The sequence below is a fragment of the Crotalus tigris genome, unplaced genomic scaffold (genome assembly GCF_016545835.1).
Source record: "Crotalus tigris isolate CLP2741 ecotype Arizona unplaced genomic scaffold, ASM1654583v1 scf7180000018301.7375997, whole genome shotgun sequence".
NCBI classification, from domain to species: Eukaryota; Metazoa; Chordata; class Lepidosauria; order Squamata; family Viperidae; genus Crotalus; species Crotalus tigris.
In genome coordinates, this window is record NW_024096931.1 from 6,530,000 (window position 1) to 6,548,702 (window position 18,703).

The following is an 18,703-nucleotide window of genomic DNA, read 5'->3' on the forward strand; positions in this document are numbered from 1 at the left end:
TGATATGTTTTTAGAAGATTTGACTTTTATTCTGATTGTTCTCTCTTCTTTTAGCTTGCAATGGAATTTCATTCAGGCCAAAGCAGCCAAGGCCCTGAACCTGGCTTTACAATGTAACAAGAGCCTGACCATCTTGGAGTAAGTCCTCACCTAGATCTCACACGAATGAATGAATGAAAAAAAACCCACTTCTCTAAAATCTCAGGGTTGTTTTAGACATGGAAGAATTTGTGTGGCAGCAGAATGCTTTGAGATGACCTTGCTTTAATTGCATATTAAATATTTAATAAATATTACACTGTATACCCCAGCAGTGGGCACCTGCCATGTGGTAACTGGACCTCCTCCATACCCCCAACCCTAAACTAGTGAAACAGGCCGGGATTGCCCAACATGCGAATCCACAAAGCAAAGTAACCAAAGTTAAAATTCACCAAGTTTAGCTTGCGCGAAGCCAGCCATTGAGAGCACGTTGATGCTACCATTTGGAATCCTCACACCAGTGTTTCCCAAACTTGACCATTTTAAGGCATGTGGACTTCAACTCCCAGAATTCCACAGCCAGCATTGCTGGCTGTGGAATTCTGGGAGTTGAAGTCCACATGCCTTAAAATGGTCAAGTTTGGGAAACACTGCCTCACACAAAAGGCATCTGTTGAACGAAAGGAACAGAACAGAACTGGATTTGATTTGGTTCAAGAGAATTCTTGGCTGGTCAAAAGACGTGAGTTAGGTATAGGTAGACTCCCATTACGCAAACGTTATGCAAAAACTCTAGAAGATGTTTCCGGTCAACCATCAAGATAGCGTTTTTTTTTTTCCTCTCCCTCTAATCCAAGAAGTCATCTCCACAAATTTCATCCTTTTCAAAACTGTTCTTCCATTGCGGGTACGGTCAAACTTTTCCACTTTTGAGCTGATAATCAAATCAAAACTCCACCAATCTTGAGCTGTGAAGTAAGCTAATCCTTTGCATCGATTGTCTCGCAGTTTACAAGAAAATGCCATCGGGGATGAAGGAACGGTTGCTTTGGCCTCTGCTCTGCGGGTGAACTCAACGCTTGAGGCACTCTAGTAAGTTGCTTTGCTCCTTAGAAGGGCAGTGCATCGATCCAAAGAGAGGTGGGCGGAAGGATTCGGTGGATGAGGTCAGCTACTCTTGGCCCAAGACTTCACTCTGGCCAAACAGTTGACCCGCCACTTGTCTGTGACCGTTGTGCCTGTCTTGTGTTAAAACTGGACTGCTGTGGATGAGTTCCTCAAGGTTGGCCCCAACTTAAAACCATTTGTTTAGTGACCATTTGAAGTTACGATGGCACTGTAAACAGTGATTTATAACCGTTTTCCCACTCTTAATGACCCCTGTAGCATCCCTATAGACACCCAATCAAAGTTTGGATGCTTGACAATTGGCCTATATTGATGACAGTTGCAGTATCCCAAAGTCGTGGGATGCCCTTGAAGCCAGATTCACTTAACAACCATGTTACTAACTTAACAACCGCAGTCATTCACTTAACAACTGTGGCAAGAAAGGTTGCAGAGTGAGGCAAAACTCACTTAATAACTGTCACGCTTAGCAACAGAAATTTTGGGCTCAGTGGTGTTCATAACTCGAGGTCCACCTGTGTGTTTAGTGGCTGATGATTGATCTGCCATTCTGTTATTTTCAACACGGGAAGACTTCAATGAACTACGATTAGATTCCTTTTCTCAACCTGAGGACATCAAATCCCAGAGAACCGAACTTGTGGTCCTTTTGTGAATGGAAAAACTGAACGGCGTAAATCACGCTAAAATGTGGAATGGGACTTTCATTTTCCGTAGGGATTTTGTACGTTCAAGGGCCAACCCAGAACAGTTTTGACCTCACCAGCTTCTCCTACGTATTTCATCGTGTTAGTATGGAAAGCAGAGAGAACAGAGAGCAGCAAAGTCGACCCATTTTGTGATCAAAGTCAGAATCCCACGGGCATTCACGCTCGGCGTGAAAATTATAACCTTCCCCTCTTTTGACCATTCATCCCATCGAGTTCCTGGGTGCTCTGAGGAATGGTGAAGTCCTTGTTGCTCTCTGAACTGGTTTTGCTGCAGATATTTCGTTACCCAATTAGGTAACATAATGAGTACTAGGAAGGATGGAGTTGGTTCTCTGTTTATATACAATAGCTTGACCCACCATACCTCCACCCACCCACACTTCCTCACACTGAGGATGTTACCCAGTTTGGTAATGAAATGTCTTCAAGTCAACCGCCAAGCCCAGAGAACACCAAGGACCCTTCCTTTTAATCCTGCGCTACAAAGGTTCTCTTACACAGCATTCGTACTTTACCGAATGGGAAACTGGCATAGTTGGACCCCTCTTAAAAGTGCTGATTTGTTTGCAGCCTGCAGGTGGCAGCAATCGGGGCAAGTGGGGCCACAGCACTGGCAGAAGCCTTGGTGGTTAACAAGAGCCTTGCCGTGTTGGAGTAAGTACACTCACCTCTCCCATCAGGAGATCTCTTTTCTCGTGGGAAAAAGGGGAAACTATTAATTTAAATTTTAAAAGATTCTATTCTATTCTATTCTATTCTATTCTATTCTATTCTATTCTATTCTATTCTATTCTATTCTATTCCACTCCATTCTATTCTATTTCTATTCTATTCCACTCCATTCTATTCTATTCTATTCATTCCTATTTCTATTCTATTCTAATTCCATATTTTCTATTCTATTCTAAATTCCATATTTTCTATTCTATTCTATTCTAATTCCATATTTTCTATTCTATTCTATTCCACTCCATTCTATTCTATTCATTCCTATTTCTATTCTATTCTATTCATTCCTCTTTCTATTTCTATTCTATTCATTCCTATTTCTATTCTATTCTAATTCCGTATTTTCTATTCTATTCTATTCTATTCTATTCTATTCTATTCTATTCTATTCTATTCTCTTAAAATTGCTGAGGTTGAGAAAATAACTTACAGGCTGTGCCAACTTTGCCAATTCAAGAATTCGGTCTTGGAGCCCTCTCGCAATCTCTGAAACCTACTTTGATTTAAACTGTCCCAATTTCTCATGAGATTCATTCTGTCATTCATGATATTTAATGGTGTTTCTTCGAAACCACCTGGGAACATTGGGGAAGGGGGTCATTCCTTGCCTGGATTATGGAAATGGTGTCTTTCTCTCCCTTTCTATCTCCGAGATGGGGGAACTGTAGCCTGTAGCCTCTTTGTCACAACTCTTCCTTATTTCTGATTTCAGCCTTAGAGGAAACTCCATTGGCTTGAGGGGAGCCAAGGCTATGGCCCACTCCTTGAAAGTTAATAGCACCCTCCGCAGGTTGAAGTAAGTAGTGCATGTGGGAAAGGCTGCTTATGAAGAATTCTGACTGTGTGCGAGGGGTTGTCCAACCTTGGCAATTTCAAGCCTTATGGAGTTCAACTTCCACAATTCCAGAACTTTAAGACTTATGACCTGTGACCTTCAGCTCCCAGAATTCCCCACCAGTGTGGCTGGCTGGGGAATTCTGGCTGTTGAAGTCCACAAGTCTTCAAGTCGCCAAGGATGGACCCTCTTGCTGAAATTGGAAGCAATCTCCTCTGTATCTAGAATAATTGGTTTTTCTAGCTCTGAGAGCAAGTTCCAGCTCCTAACATTGGGGTTATATATATTTTGCTTGGCTCAGACTCAAATGGTTTTGCATTTATTATCCAGACAAAGAAAGCAGCAGATGGCCTTAGGAGCCTATTCTAACCAATGTTGTACATATCATCAGGCAGTTGTTAGGTTTGTAAAGTACAAGGCTTATCAATATTACAAGAATGCCATAATTTTTGCTCCTAAATCAGCTGGCTGCCTTGAAATGTCTTAAGCTGGAAGAAAACCCCTAAAACTCAAGGAAACTGGAAATGCAAAACAAGACTGTTGCCTCAGTGAATGTTTCCAACATGGCTTTAGAGTTGTATACGACTCTTTTTCAGGCATAAGTCTTGATTGATTCTTAGTATTCCTTTGGTGTTTCTCGGGATCTTTTGTAGAAAATAAAGCCAGAGCAGATATGAGGCCAAAGACTAAAACACAAATACAAATGACAAGAAATTGGTTCGCTTAACATGCTAACAATGTTAGAACTTCCTATCGGTGCATATAGTCAGATGTTTCTGTGTCCTTGTTCAGTCTCCAGGAGAACTCCTTGGGCATGGATGGGGCGATCTGCATTGCCACAGCACTGACGGGAAGCCACAACCTCACCTACATCAAGTAAGTACCTTTGATGAACTAGAACAGTCGTTCCCAAGCTGATGCCTACTGGAGAAGTTGGTCTAGAAGCTCTAGAAATTCCTACTGCCACAATTATGGTGAAATGAAGACCATATGGAGTTTTTCACTCACCAGCAGGTTAGAAAATGGTCATCATTAAGGTCCTATAGGTGTGCCTTAGCTGGCATAGTAGACTACAAACTTAGATATTTTGGACACAAAATGCAAAGGTAAGTGTCAACAGGGAGTTAGAAGCCACATCTCCTTCCAATTGGACGCAATTGGATAGCTGCTTAGTCTAAAGCTTTTTCTTCTTCTTCTTCTTCTTCTCTCCCACAGCTTACTGGGAAATAAAATTGGTGAATCAGGAGCTAAGGTGATTTCCGACGCCATCCGAGCAAATACCCCCAGCTGTGTGGTGGAGATATAAAGCACAGTTGGGACTATGTTGGAAGAAGAGTGTGACGTTTCACTCTCCCCTGGATGGATGCCTTCCCTGTGCCCGGCCCATTGACTGAGGACATGGTGAAAGGATGGGTGTCCTGAAGACCCAGGACAGACCTGAAGGGGAGATGCAGCCATGAAACTGCGATCAAAGAGAAGCCCAACTCACTCTCCACCAATCATGACATTCTTGATTTTTGCTCCTGCGAGGAGGGTGCTCAGATGAAGCAGCGTTACAAAACTGATTTGAAAGAGGCCAATAGGTTGATTTTGGAATAACGTTTCTTGAATTTCTTAACTGGGGACAAAGATACAAGAGCAAAGGAAAGGGAGAGGAGGCGAGGAGCAATTTACTTGCAAAATGCAAGAATGTTATGGTCAAAATCAAAAGGAAAACAAAAATGTTATTTATTGGCCTACAGTTGAGAACTGAGCTGATCGGTACAGAACAATACGTGTTGGCTTGAGCAAAATGGTCTATCAAACACTTCAATGAATCTGAAAAGAGAAGGACCAGGGATTGCATTAGAGTTGTATATGATTCATTTGGTGAAAATAAACTCTATTTTCCCTAGAGCTATTTTTTCCTCAGGTGAGAGTTTCTCCTCAATAGGCCAACTTGGAATTGGCTCTACCAATAGCTTCAAGGACAAATGGGAGGGGCCATCAGCCACTCCTTTTGGGGGATTTTCTCCACTTTGCTCAAGTGACAATTTTGTCTTGATCTTTGACAAAAAAAAAGTTATTTTTCCTCTGTTACAGAGAGTTGGCTTTTTCAACTGCAATCTGTAAAGTAGACCCAAACTCAGGCTGTTAATTCACCCTAAACTTCTCTTTGAAATAGCTGAGAAACTCATCTTAGCACTGACCAAAATTTCTTTTCCCAGACTGCTAACTTGAAGATGATGGGGTTCTTTGACCATCAGCACGATAGGACTGCCAGGGCTTCTGGTGTTAAGTGTAATTTTTGTGTCCTCAATTTTTAAAGCTTGTAAAATTCATGAAGCAATAATAGCTTTGAGGCCTAAAATATATCTATCTTGGCTCTCTTGGACAGCTTATACTGTCTCAATATGGCCTCGTCATAGGCATAGACATGGGCAAGTTGGCATTTGGTGTCCCTGTTGAGGTTCCTCAGAAATCATTATCGCTCTCCTCCAATGGCTCCGGCTTCCTGACCCTCCGGTTGGCCTTGGTGGGCGAGATGTCCATGCTGTCATCTTCCAAATCATCATCTTCGTCATCATCGTCATCATCCAGATCAATTTCACTTTCCTCTGAGTCCTCCTGTGGGAAAAAGCGGATAAATATCGTTATCCGATATTTTAAAAAAAATACACCCTGGTCTTGAAGAATTAATATAGATAATATTTATCCGTGAATGAATACAGTTGCTATCCCATTAAATAATCTATAGTCTCTTTGGTTTATTGTGAGTAAAATTACGGTAATATAGATAATATTTATCCGTAAGAGTGAATGAATACAGTTGCTATCCAGTTAAATAATCTATAGTCTCTTTGGTTTATTGTGAATAAAATTACGGTAATATAGATAATATTTATCCGTAAGAGTGAATGAATACAGTTGCTATCCAGTTAAATAATCTATAGTCTCTTTGGTTTATTGTGAATAAAATTACGGTAATATAGATAATATTTGTCCATAAGAGTGAATGAATACAGTTGCTATCCAGTTAAATAATCTATAGTCTCTTTGGTTTATTGTGAATAAAAGCTGTAATTTTAAGGAACAAAGCATTTTGTGTACGTGTGTGTGTCAGAGAGATGGGGGGAGCCTGGAAGAAGGCTCTCTCCCCCTTTATAGCAACCTATCCTCTGAAATTTTTTGCTTGAAGATACACGGAAACACAATGACAAGAGGAAGTTTTGAGGGGGGAAAACAGATTTACACTATCAAACTTGCCTTTCCATTTTTCTTTAAAACAGAATCAGGAAAATTACACTTCCTGGTTCCCACATCACCCAGTGGGTTTACCAAAACACAATTTAAACCTTAACACGTGGTGACAGCCCAGAAAATTATGCCTAAACACGGTTTGGCAAAACTAGTCCCGAGAAAGCTCTGTTTCTTAGTTCTGGAGTGACTTTCATCCATAACATCCATGTGCCTCAACCTTGGCGACCTGAAGATGGGTGGACTTCAACTCCCAGAATTCCCCAGCCAGCCATGCTGGCTGGGGAATTCTGGGAGTTGAAGTCCACCCATCTTCAGGTCGCCAAGGTTGAAGCAGCGTGGAGTTAAGCCCACCCATCTTCAAGTCGCCAAGACCTGGAAGCACTGCATTAGATCCAACCCCACCTCCCTTGCTGGTGGTCTCCAGACCCAATCTGAGGTTGGGAAGAAGCTGCTGTGGATGGTCCCCATCCCTGGCAGATGGCACACGAGCTCTTGCTTCTTACCTTCACCCTCGTCCTCCCAACCGCCCATGGCTTCTGATGGCCAGCAGGACCCAAGAAGCAGAGAAGAGAGGCAAGGGACACGGGGGCAAGAGATGGGGAGCCAGTATTGGCAGACAGGAGAGTCACGCACCTTTGCTTTGGCTCGGGAAGCTTTGCGCTTTTTGGTTCGGGCTCGGGCTGTCCCGATCTTTGGAAGAGGGAGCAGCAGCATGCGAGGCCACGCAAGATGGAGGTAGAAAGGAATCAGAGGAATGACACCAGAGAGGGTTAAAAAAAGCGTGAGTGGAAAAAGGCAAAGAGAAAGAGAGAGTTCAAATCCAAACCAGGCTGGAGAAGACAGCTCAGCAGCAGGACTGGCTCAAGCACATGGGCCAAGTCTCTGCTTAAAGGCAGACACTTTAGGGTTAGTTTTACACGTTAGTAGAGCAGAGGCTGTGTTACTTCCATGGGGCTCTTGTGTTGTCTGTTATTGGCAGGCAATTGCTGTTGTTATAGCCCGGTCCAGCAAGCCATTTTCAGACCTTGTTGACCCTTAAACCTGGCCCAAAGTCAACAGACCTATTTTGAGAGGTGGTAAGCTCCGCAAATAAAGTAAAAGAAAAGTACTTTCAAACTAAAGCTATTATTACAAATAGTCCTCGACTTACAGCCCACATTTGGGACCCCCATTTGCTAAGCAAGGTGATGGTTAAGAGAAGCGTGGCCAATTTTACGGATTATTATTATTTTTGGCCGATGTTTATGAAATGAATCACTGCAGTTTTTAAGTGAATCGTATGGTCGTTAAGGAGATCTGCCTCCCCCCCCCCCCGCCACTGGCTGTTTCTCAGAAGCTGGCAGAAGGCGGCAAGTGGTGATCCTGTGACTTTGGGATGTTGCAACTGTCACAAATACAGGTTGGTTGAATTCGGAATCACGTGACCCTGGAGAGGCTGCAATATTGGTCAGTGAGAGGACTGGATGTAAGTCTTTTTTTTTTTCAGGCCTGCTGTAATTTTGAACGTGAAGGGTTGTAAGTCAAGGACTTTCCATATTGTAGAGCAGCAAATTATAAGTGGTGTGTTTCCATTGCCGTTCATGTCCAAATCAAAAGGGCGTCTTATACAAAGGCTGTGTAAAAATGTAACTGACTCCTGTGTGCCCAAAGCAAAATACTTAAGCGTTCCTAAATCTCACTGGAAGCAATCAGACGAAGAAAGGAATTGCAAAATCAAGTATTTAAATAAGATTCAGGAATAGGTAGTTAAGGGCCTCTGAGGATATTGTACTGCAAAGCAGTTTTGTTCTCAGTGTTCACGACCACTTTGAATCAAAGTGAATTCTATAAATCATCCACAGCTTATTCGCAATCCCAGATGTTTTTAGTATGCAGAGCACATGTATACATTTGAATATACAGGTAGTCCTCGACTTATGACCACAACTGAACCCAACATTTCTGTTGTTAAGTGAGACATTTATAGGGTTATTTATAGGGTATAGGGTTTCCTGCTTGAGCGGGGGGTTGGACTAGATGACCTCCAAGGCCCCTTCCAACTTATTATTATTATTATTATTATTATTATTATTATTATTATTATTATTATTATTATTGATCATCGCACAGTCAGCCAGATGTTCAGACTGGATTTGGCATTTTTGTCTACCTATCGAGTCCTTACCAAGGACCTGGGATAGGCAGATGTGGATGTTTGATGGTATTACAGATATTGTCGCAGGATGGAAGCAGTTCCTAGTAAGGCCGCCTTTTGCAATTGACTAATGGTGAATTTGTCAATGCCAATGGTGTTCAAGTGGTGCTCCAGTTGTTTTGGGATTGCACCCAAGGCGCCTATGACTATTGGTACTACCCTTGCTTGCTTTTGCCACAGTCTTTCTATTTCTATTTGTAGGTAGTAGTTGTTGTTATTACTATTTTCCAGTGAGTTTTGCCCTATTTTACAACATTTTTTTGTCCCAATTGTTCAGTCAATCACTGCAGTTGTTAAGTTCGTAACCCAGTTGTTAAATGAATCTGGCTTCCCCACTGACTTTGCTTGTCAGAAGGTTGCAAAAGGGGATCACGTGACCCCAGGACATGGCAACTGTCATAAATATGAACCATGTGCCAAGCATCTAGATCAGTGGTTCTCAACCTTTCTAATGCCGCGACCCCATAATACAGTTCCCCATGTTGTGGTGACCCCCAACCACTTATACATCACCGGGTGCCAGGGGCGTGGCCAAAGAAAAGGGGGAAAAATGGCGGACAGCCTTGTTTGGCGACCCCCATGAAATGGTCGTTCGACCCCAAATGGGGTCCGACCCACAGGTTGAGAACCACTGTCCTAAGTGGAATTTTCCTCCAATGGGGTTTTCCCATGTATTTTACCAGGAAACATAATAGGTCAGCCTAGAAAAGTCAGTGCCCTCCTAACCATATCCAAGCACTCCCAATTTGTTGGCGAGGTCCATTTTGCTCTATGTGTTCATGGTGACCTAACCCTAACCCTAAGTGGAATTTTCCTCCAATGGGGTTTTCCCATGTATTTTACCAGGAAACATAGATAGGTCAGCCTCGAAAAGTCAGTGCCCTCCTAACCATATCCAAGCACTCCCAATTTGTTGGCGAGGTCCATTTTGCTCTATGTGTTCATGGTGACCTAACCCTAAGTGGAATTTTCCTCCAATGGCGTTTTCCCATGTATTTTACCAGGAAACATAGGGCAGCCTAGAAAGGTCAGTGCCCTCCTAACCATACCCAAGCACTCCCAATTTGTTGGCAATGTCCATTTTCCTCTCTGAGTTCATGGTGACCTAACCCTAACCCTAAGTGGAATTTTCCTCCAATGGGATTTTCCCATGTATTTTACCAGGAAACATAGATAGGGCAGCCTAGAAAAGTCAGTGCCCTCCTAACCATATCCAAGCACTCCCAATTTGTTGGCGAGGTCCATTTTGCTCTATGTGTTCATGGTGACCTAACCCTAACCCTAAGTCAGTGGTTCTCAACCTTTCTAATGCCGCGACCCCATAATACAGTTCCCCATGTTGTGGTGACCCCCAACCACTTATACATCACCGGGTGTCAGGGGCATGGCCAAAGAAAAGGGGGGAAAAATGGCGGACAGCCTTGTTTGGCGACCCCCATGAAATGGTCGTTCGACCCCAAATGGGGTCCCGACCCACAGGTTGAGAACCACTGATCTAGATTTTGATCACGTGACCATGGGACTGTTGTAAAGGTCATAATTATGAAAAATGGCCCTAAGTTACCTTTTTCAATGCCATTGTAACTTTGAACGGTCATTAAACAAGGTCAAGGACTACCTGCACTATTCATATGAAAAACACATTCAGAGACAAGCATAAGCTAAAGAAATCATGTTCATAGTGGAACATACTACCTTTAGATTATTGACAATCCTAGCTTATCCCTCACCTCTGATTTAAAGAAGAAGGTCCAACCTTGCCTAATTAATGAATTAATCAAATTTAGAAACCACCCATCTGCCTTACAGAGGGACTCTGTGGGTGTACAAATAAAACAGTAAAACATAAAAACAGGATATAAAATTTAAATAAGAGGCAGGGATACTTAAAATCCGACATTCAAAGTTCATTAAATGATTTGTTATTTTAAACCCAGTGTAACTAAATGTCGAGGAAATGGATTTGGGCTTAATCATAAACAAATAACAAAAGTTCAGTGGCGGGAAAGGAGCTAAACCTTCCTGCTTTCCAGCAGGAAAAAAAAAACCCTTATTAAAATAACTTTTTCTTTTAATGTGCAAAAAGGTGCAGGTGAACACGTTTAAAAATACCACGGGACTTCAGCCACAGTCACTTACCTCATCCTCTGTGTCTCCCCCTTGCATAGTTCCAACAATCCTTTTGCTGGGCCGCCCTAAAACACACAGTATTTGTCAGAAAATGTAACAAAAATGTAAGCCAAGCTCTGGCAGAACTATCAATAAATAAGCTCACGGTTCATGGATGTTTCCACTGTCGGCAGAGCTATCAAAAGTAAAAATGTTCACACCTGTCAGAATGGGCACACCTTTTTGGTGGGGTTTCAAACCCCTCCACGGAGCACCTTTTCCTGGTTGAATTAGGTAAGATGGGCTTAAGGTAAAGGAAACTGACTTGGTCTAAGACTGTTGGCCGTCTACTTACAAAAGCTTTCCCAGTTAGAATCTAAAGGCAATCTTTAGAATTTTAACCCGAGGAATCTTTATTTACGCTGGTACAACCTGACATTGCTTTATCTCTTAAAAAACATTTTTCTCATTTGCACGGTCACGAGTACAGGCTGCACTATTTGACAGCGAGCTAGCCGTGTCTTGAAAGCACGTTTGGGAGGACGGGGCAGCTTGACCCACCTTGCATGAGCATCTCCATGGCTGTGTGTTGCTTGATCAGCTGCCGGTCGTCCATGTCGCTATCCGACCCCTCATCCTCGTGAATCTCCATGTCTGAGTCATCATGACCTGAATAAAAACAAGAACCCTTCAAGTTATTAACTGCTCGAGAGGCAAGATGAGGTGATCACCTGGTCTCCCCAGCATCTATGTACCCTTTGAAAGAACCAAAGAGGCAATGACAGGGAACATGGGGTAGGTGTGAACAAAGCCAACGCTTTCAGGGGAAAAGTGCTCTCAGCTAGATGAGCTGAGCAACAATCGGAAAGCATTAAAAACAAACAAACAGCCTATTTCAAAGCCAACAGCAATTTTGGTGTCTTCTTGGCCTCAAAAGAGCAGGAAAAGAAAGCCACTGCTTTGGGGCAATTATGATTGAGGTGACTTCAGATTGCAAAAAAGGTGAACTAGAAGATTGCATACAATGCAAAAGATTCAGAATAGCCACCCCAGTTAGCATCAATGGACCAATTTGTTTCTACGAAGGAGGCTAAAAGCGATTAAAGCATATAAGGAACGGCTGCTGGAATTGGGTATGTCTAGTCTAATGAAGAGAAGGATGAGGGGGGACATGATAGCAGTCTTCCAATATCTCAGGGGCTGCCCCAAAGAAGAGGGAGTCAAGCTATTCTCCAAAGCACCTGAAGGCAGAACAAGAAACAACAGATAGAAACTCATCAAGGAGAGAAGCAACCTGGAATTCCAATATCTCAGGGGCTGCCCCAAAGAAGAGGGAGTCAAGCTGTTCTCCAAAGCACCTGAAGGCAGGACAAGAAGCAACGGGTGGAAACTAATCAAGGAGAGAAGCAACCTAGAACTAAGGAGAAACTTCCTGACAGTGAGAACAATTAACCAGTGGAACACCCTGCCTCCAGAAGCGGTGAATGCTCCAACACTGGAAGTTTTTAAGAAGAGACTGGACAGCCATTTGTCCAAAATGGTATAGGGTTTCCTGCCTGAGCAGGGGGTTGGACTAGATGACCTCCAAGGTCCCTTCCAACTTTATCATCATCATCATCATCATCATCATCATCATTATTAAGTTTCAATTTGCTTTCCCTTTTGAGTAATGCTGTGTATTCCTTTTTGGGTACTTTTGATTTTTTTTTTTTCTCTCTCTCTCTCACACGACCGATAACACATCAGACAAATTGTCCTATCTGCATCAGGCCGAATGATATCATGCTGGGCATTTTTCATGCGTTATCTTGCACTGATTATGTTTACAACATCCAGCAGGCCATTCGCTGGCTGGCGCAGACTATGCCGTCTTGCCTGCCAGCCGGTTATTCGTCAGGAAAACAGAAGGTCAAGGTTGATAAACCCCAGATGTGTTTGCTGTCAACTGACCTATATAGTCTCACTCACAGATTCACATTTACACAGATCGCAGCACTGACACTTGGGCTCGGCTTAGCCTGCCAAGACGCCCCTTGGAGAACAGCCAAGCATCTCCCCAGCCATTTCTGCTCCTCCCTCCTTTGGCAAATAAGTGATGCTATCAATTTACTTGCCCTTCTCAAAACATCCTAAGGGAACCTGAGGTACCACTGGCCACCCCCTGTTACACAAGCAGGAGGGTTATTAATCACCAGCTTTTCAATTAGACAAGCCAAAATGTTTGATTTCGGAATGATACTTCTGTTTGTAAACGGATCTGCTCGTTCGTAAGATCTTGGCTGCTTCTCTGCCTTTTATTTGGGCTTTCCTTAAAACAAATCTGCCTCTCCTTGTCCTTCTGCAATCCTAATTCAGTAATGGTAACCGTATATCAGAGCTGGAAGGGACCTTGGAGGTCTTCTAGTCCAACCCCCTGCACAAGCAGGAGACCCTACGACTGAACTTCCAACTAGTAGCTTTTGAACAATATCACGACTGTTCTAATGTATTGATACTGTATGCATTTTACAATGATTGATATTTAGCAACATTTAGCCGAGTCTTATTTGAGATACAAATAAGAGCACAGGAGAGCATTCACTTCTGTACAGTCTTGGTGTGTGTTTGTGGGTGTGTGTTTTTCCAACTTCGGCAACTCTGAGATGAGCGGACAGCCAAGCCTTGAGGAACAGTGCTCTACAGTCAGGAAAGAAGTTACAATAGCACCCAACCCGTGTTAAGATAAAAATAATAAAGCATTTATTCTTGGTCAGAGAGGAAAGACCATTTCGGAGACACAAAAAAAACAGTGGAGACAGAAGAAAAGAGATTTAGACTTAGGGAAGTAAATGGCCCTATTAATTAAGGCTGCAATATATGCATTTGTAAAATAAAATTCAATTTACAGAGGAAAGAAAAGGAACCAATTGAAAGTAGCTGAATGTTAAATTTGGAGAGCAACTGCTGTCTATCTCTAATCAATCCAAGTTTTGCTACGATGGTATCTATAAGAGAAGAGCAGGCAGAGCCTGGAGGCAGAGTCAAGAGAGGAATCAGCCTGGAGTCCTCAGGTTCCCACAAATGCTCTAAGTCCATTTCTCTTGAATTCTGTTAACGCTTTTCTAGCACCAATTTAGTGCTGACCATTAGTGGACTACATTCTTGCATACAGGCATCGGCAATAAATCAGTTTAACTGGAACTTAATTAATCTGAACAACTGTTATTAATGTTAGGAAGTCCATGCTTTCTGCTGAAATTATTTCCCTGTGGTTTTCATCTACTGGGTCCGGCCATAGCCTCTTGGGAGAAAACAGGATAGAATGGGAAAGTCCACCACACAATTTTTACAACACATCCTTTACGCTTAGATGGGTCTGGGTTCCATCCCTGTAATTTCCCCTCGAAAGGATCTTAGATGGTAGGATCCTGGAGAGAATCTAGGTCAAGGACCCACTGCGATCCAGTTCCCATCAGGCATGGACAATGTGGCCAACGATCAGGCATGATCTACAGCTGTGTAAGATTTTCTGGGGGGCTATAAAGTGCTCAGTGCAATCTAATTTAGACATGTTGCCTGCTTCCTCTGTACAGCTTCACGCAGAAAAATAAATCAAGAATACTCCAGAAGTCTGCTGATTTGTGCTGTCACAAATGCACAACAGCTTCTGGGACACTCTTAATGTACACACAGACCTCTGGGACAGAATAAGCAAGAGTCGAGAGGAAAGGCACGTTTTTGAAAGGAGGACAGCACCTACCTAATCCCCAGTGTGCAAAATAAGTCCTTCTGCAGGAGATGACCAGGCTGAGCCCGAAGGAGGGGGGGGTCAAACATGTCATAAGTTCAGAGTCCCTAAGTGCCCACAAGAGATCTAAGCCCAGCCCACCATGAATGACTCTCTTATCTCCCGCTCATTTCCCTTAACCACCAGTTGGTCAGAGAGCTAAAGCCTGCAATAAATCTTTATACCCAACTGAATCTGAATCTCCAGATTTCCCTGGCATTTGACGCCTGCCTTTTTGAACTCTGGTTCCACTGCAGCAACGGGCAAATCCTACAGGGAGATCGGTCGCTTTTTTTTCTGTTTCTGTTCCAGCAAAGAACAAAATGTCCTTTGCATTTACCCAAAGAATCTGCCTGTTTCTTGGGGCGGAGGGTGCGGGGGTGGGGTGGCCTGGTAATTCCGATGCTGTTCTTTTCTGGAGCTTCAAATATTTATTTAGCAAAGCAAATCCGTGAGACAACTCCTTTGAATGGCCGGCTCGGGAACTCAGTCTCTTGCCTGGATTGTTATGGCATTGTGCTAACAAATAAAACAACCCGTCTGGATGTCTGTGATAAGGACGCGCTGTGTGGGAACTGAGATAAAGATTGCACTGGGGAAAAATTCCATATCCAGCACTTGACAGGGACTGATTTCCTTGTACTTCTCTCAGACTCTTATTTTGTGGCCTTAGGCAAATGCTCATTTTTGACTGCTAGTCTAAGGTGATGGGGATGAAACCCGCCAAACGTTCTTAAAATGCAAGATCTCTGAATGTGTCCCCCCCCCCATCCGTCTTTTCTCTTTTAGGCCTTTCAATACTCATTAAGATATGGTGGAATATCCAGAGAATTTTTAAAAGGAGGGTAAAATTTACTCCACAATTATTTTTGTTAGGTATAGTTATTGATTGTGATACAAAGGAGGTTATATTGATGTTAAATTTGATTACAGCTGCGAGGCTGTTAGTAGGACAATATTGGAAGAAGGAATCTTTGCCTACATTGCAGGAATGGTTTCTTAAAGTGTCTCATTTGGCGGAAATGGCAAAGATTTCGGCTTTCTTAAAGGGACAAACGCAAGAGAAATTTCTTGCTGTTTGGGATAAATGGATAAAATTCATACAATTTAAATTTGATATAAAAATACTATATAGTTTTTTCATAATTTTTAACTCTCTCTCTATATATTTTTTCTATTTTATATTCTCTTTTTTTACAAATATAAATTTTTTTAACTTTTTTTAAATTAAGCCTATATTCTGCTCTGGGAGGCCCTGGGGGGGGGGAAGGGGGGGTTTGGGTAGGGGTGGGGGAAGGGGGGTTTTGTTGGGTAATGTTTGTTTTTTATTTGTATATGTTGTTTTTTGTTTTTGTATTGTCTTTTATTTTCTGTAAAATTTATAAAACTTTTTAATAAAAAAAAAAAAAAGATTTCACAGAACGACGCCTTTTTCAGCAGAAAGGTAACTAAGCCAAACAGACAGTCTCTTCGCCCACCTAAAATAGCCGCGGTGAAAGAAATATTAAAGAAAAGAAGGATAACAGCTCCAAAGAAGGAAGGCATTAATTCGCCCACAAATTCAAGGATATTTGCTTAAACCTTTAGTTTAAGATAGTGATGTCGAACCTTTTAGAGACCGAGTGCCCAAACTGTAACCCCAAACCCACTTATGTATCGTCGGGTGCTGGTGTGGCCCATTGGGTGGGTGTGACCAGTTGGGTGGGCGTGGCCCACTGGGTGGACGTGGCTGCGGTGGTAATGGCAGACTGGGTGGGACTAAAAAGTTCAATCAATCAACTTGGCAAGATCTTTTTTTTCCCCGCGAGTTGAAATTGATTGATTGATTGAACCTTTTTTTTTTTTTTGCACACGGCGGCGGAGGCCTAAAGCGAAAAGGTTTTATAAAGCCCAGCTGAAGGCCTAGGACTGGGGCGACGGCGCACGTGCCCACAGAGAGGGCTCTGAGTGCCGCCTCTGGCACCCGTGCGATAGGTTCGCCACCACGGGTTTAAGACATTAAGAAGCTTCACTTAGTAGATATTTGCATTATCTGCAGTGTATCACTTGCCACAGTTGGACACCCCGATATAGAGGGAGTATTTCTTTTTTCAATTGTCTGGGTGTCTGCAACAGGTTGAAATCTGAAAAAGGAATATTTCACCTCTATTAGGAGGGCCCAATTTTGGCAACTTTAAGACTTGTGGGCTTCAACTGGCTGAGTGCGGACTTCCGGGAGTGGGAGTCTACAAGCCTTAAAGTAGCCAAGATTGGATACCCCTGATTAAATGATATCAAATTCCTCTAAAATCTGTTGCCCCTCGGGGTATGCACGGAGCTACCGTCTCCAGCTTTCCTGACAACATTAGCAGGATTTTGCTATTTAAAGTGAATCTTGAAAGAGAGAAGGTCCTCTAGATTTCCTTGTACAGCACAGTTGTCCGTTTAGATCCAACACTCCAGTGTGCGGCCAGTCATTTGTTCTGTAATTTACAGAATAGAATAGAGAATTTCCAACAGAAGACCTTTGGAGGTCTTCTAGTCAAACCTCCAGGAGACCCTATATCATTCTGGACAAATGGGTCGCCAGTCTCTTCTTCAAAATCTCCAGTATTGAAGCACCCACAACTTCTGGAGGCAGGCTGTTCCACTGATTAATTCTTCTCACGGTCAGGAAATTTCTCCTTAATTCTACATTGGATCTCTCCTTGATAAGCTTCCACTGGTTGCTTCCTGTTCTGCCCTCAAGGGCTTTGGAGAATAGGTTGACCCCCTCTTCCCTCTGACAGCCCCTCAAATATTGGAAGACAGCTATCACGTCATCCCCAGTCCTTCTCTTCATTAGACATACCCAATTTCCCCAACCATTCATCGTATGTTTTATCCTCCAGTCCTCTGATCATCTTTGTTGCTCTTCTCTGCACTCTTTCCAGAGTCTCAACATCTTTACTGTGGTGACCAAACCTGGACCCAGTGTCATCTCACCAGCGCAGTATAAAGCAGTACTACCAGTTTGGGCGATCTTGATACTATCAGCGTACAAACGTTAGTTTCTGCATCGCGGAAAAAAGATGTTGAACGGAGGAAAGCCACAAGCCAATGGAAAAATCAACAAGCATGATAACATACGGCTAAATTTCCTTAATTGATCCCCCTAGGGACTTTCTGTTCAGTTCAAATTAACTCTGTTTGGCAATATTAAAATTGCCCAGGTGATTAATCGGCAGGGTCTTTGCTGACGTCTTATTTAAGATGACTCAAAACGGCTGGCAGAAGCTCCCCAATAAATTATCCCAATCTATTACTGATTTTTTCCAGTCAAATGTTATTACGTTAATAATTTATGTTGTTATCTATTTCAATGTCCAGCTTAATGAGATCCCCCTCGAAGGGATATGTTCTAACAGAGAGATCTGATCAAGGGGCGACAAAGAAGAAAGAAGATTATTTTCATTCCAGATTGTTAAGCTGTCCCTTGCAGGAAATAAATCAAATGAAAAACCTGAGTAAATGAATGAAGTATTAATGCCACTCTTCAATGCCTTGGTAAGGCCACACTTGGAATACTGAGTCCAGTTTTGGTCACCACGATGTAAAGAAGATGTTGAGACTCTAGAAAGAGTGCAGAGAAGAGCAACAAAGATGATCAGGGGACTGGAGGCTAAAGCATATAAGGAACGGTTGCTAGAATTGGGTATGTCTAGTTTATCGAAGAGAAGGACGAGGGGGGACATGATAGCAGCCTTCCAGTATCTCAGGGGCTGCCCCAAAGAAGAGGGAGTCAAGCTATTCTCCAAAGCGCCTGAAGGCAGGACAAGAAGCAACCAACGGATGGAAACTAATCAAGGAGAGGAGCAACCTGGAACTAAGGAGAAACTTCCTGACAGTTAGAAGAATTAACCAGTGGAACAACCTGCCTCCAGAAGCGGTTGAGTGCTCCAACACTGGAAGTTTTTAAGAAGAGACTGGATGGCCATTTGTCTGAAATGGTGTAGGGTTTCCTGCCTGAGCAAGGGGTTGGACTCGATGAC

General features: G+C 42.8%; 2 protein-coding genes across 4 annotated transcripts in view; one reads left to right on the forward strand and one right to left on the reverse strand.

Annotated features, from left to right (window-relative positions):
- NLRC3 (NLR family CARD domain containing 3) overlaps positions 1-5,435 on the forward strand; it is a 27,895-nt gene extending 22,460 nt beyond the window's left edge. For both annotated transcript variants that reach the window (XM_039349888.1, XM_039349889.1), the window contains 6 exons: positions 55-138; positions 991-1,074; positions 2,391-2,474; positions 3,262-3,345; positions 4,177-4,260; positions 4,600-5,435. In XM_039349888.1, coding sequence (XP_039205822.1) covers positions 55-138; positions 991-1,074; positions 2,391-2,474; positions 3,262-3,345; positions 4,177-4,260; positions 4,600-4,690 — 511 coding nt within the window. In that variant the 3' untranslated portion in view covers positions 4,691-5,435. The remainder of the gene's footprint in view (positions 1-54; positions 139-990; positions 1,075-2,390; positions 2,475-3,261; positions 3,346-4,176; positions 4,261-4,599) is intronic.
- Positions 5,091-18,703, reverse strand: part of CLUAP1 (clusterin associated protein 1) — a 42,536-nt gene continuing 28,923 nt past the window's right edge. The window contains exons 10-13 of one of the 2 annotated variants that reach the window (XM_039349891.1): positions 11,489-11,596; positions 10,958-11,013; positions 7,258-7,314; positions 5,091-5,991 (exon numbers count right to left, since the gene is read on the reverse strand). In XM_039349891.1, coding sequence (XP_039205825.1) covers positions 5,839-5,991; positions 7,258-7,314; positions 10,958-11,013; positions 11,489-11,596 — 374 coding nt within the window. In that variant the 3' untranslated portion in view covers positions 5,091-5,838. The remainder of the gene's footprint in view (positions 5,992-7,257; positions 7,315-10,957; positions 11,014-11,488; positions 11,597-18,703) is intronic. The other variant, XM_039349890.1, reaches the window with a different exon arrangement.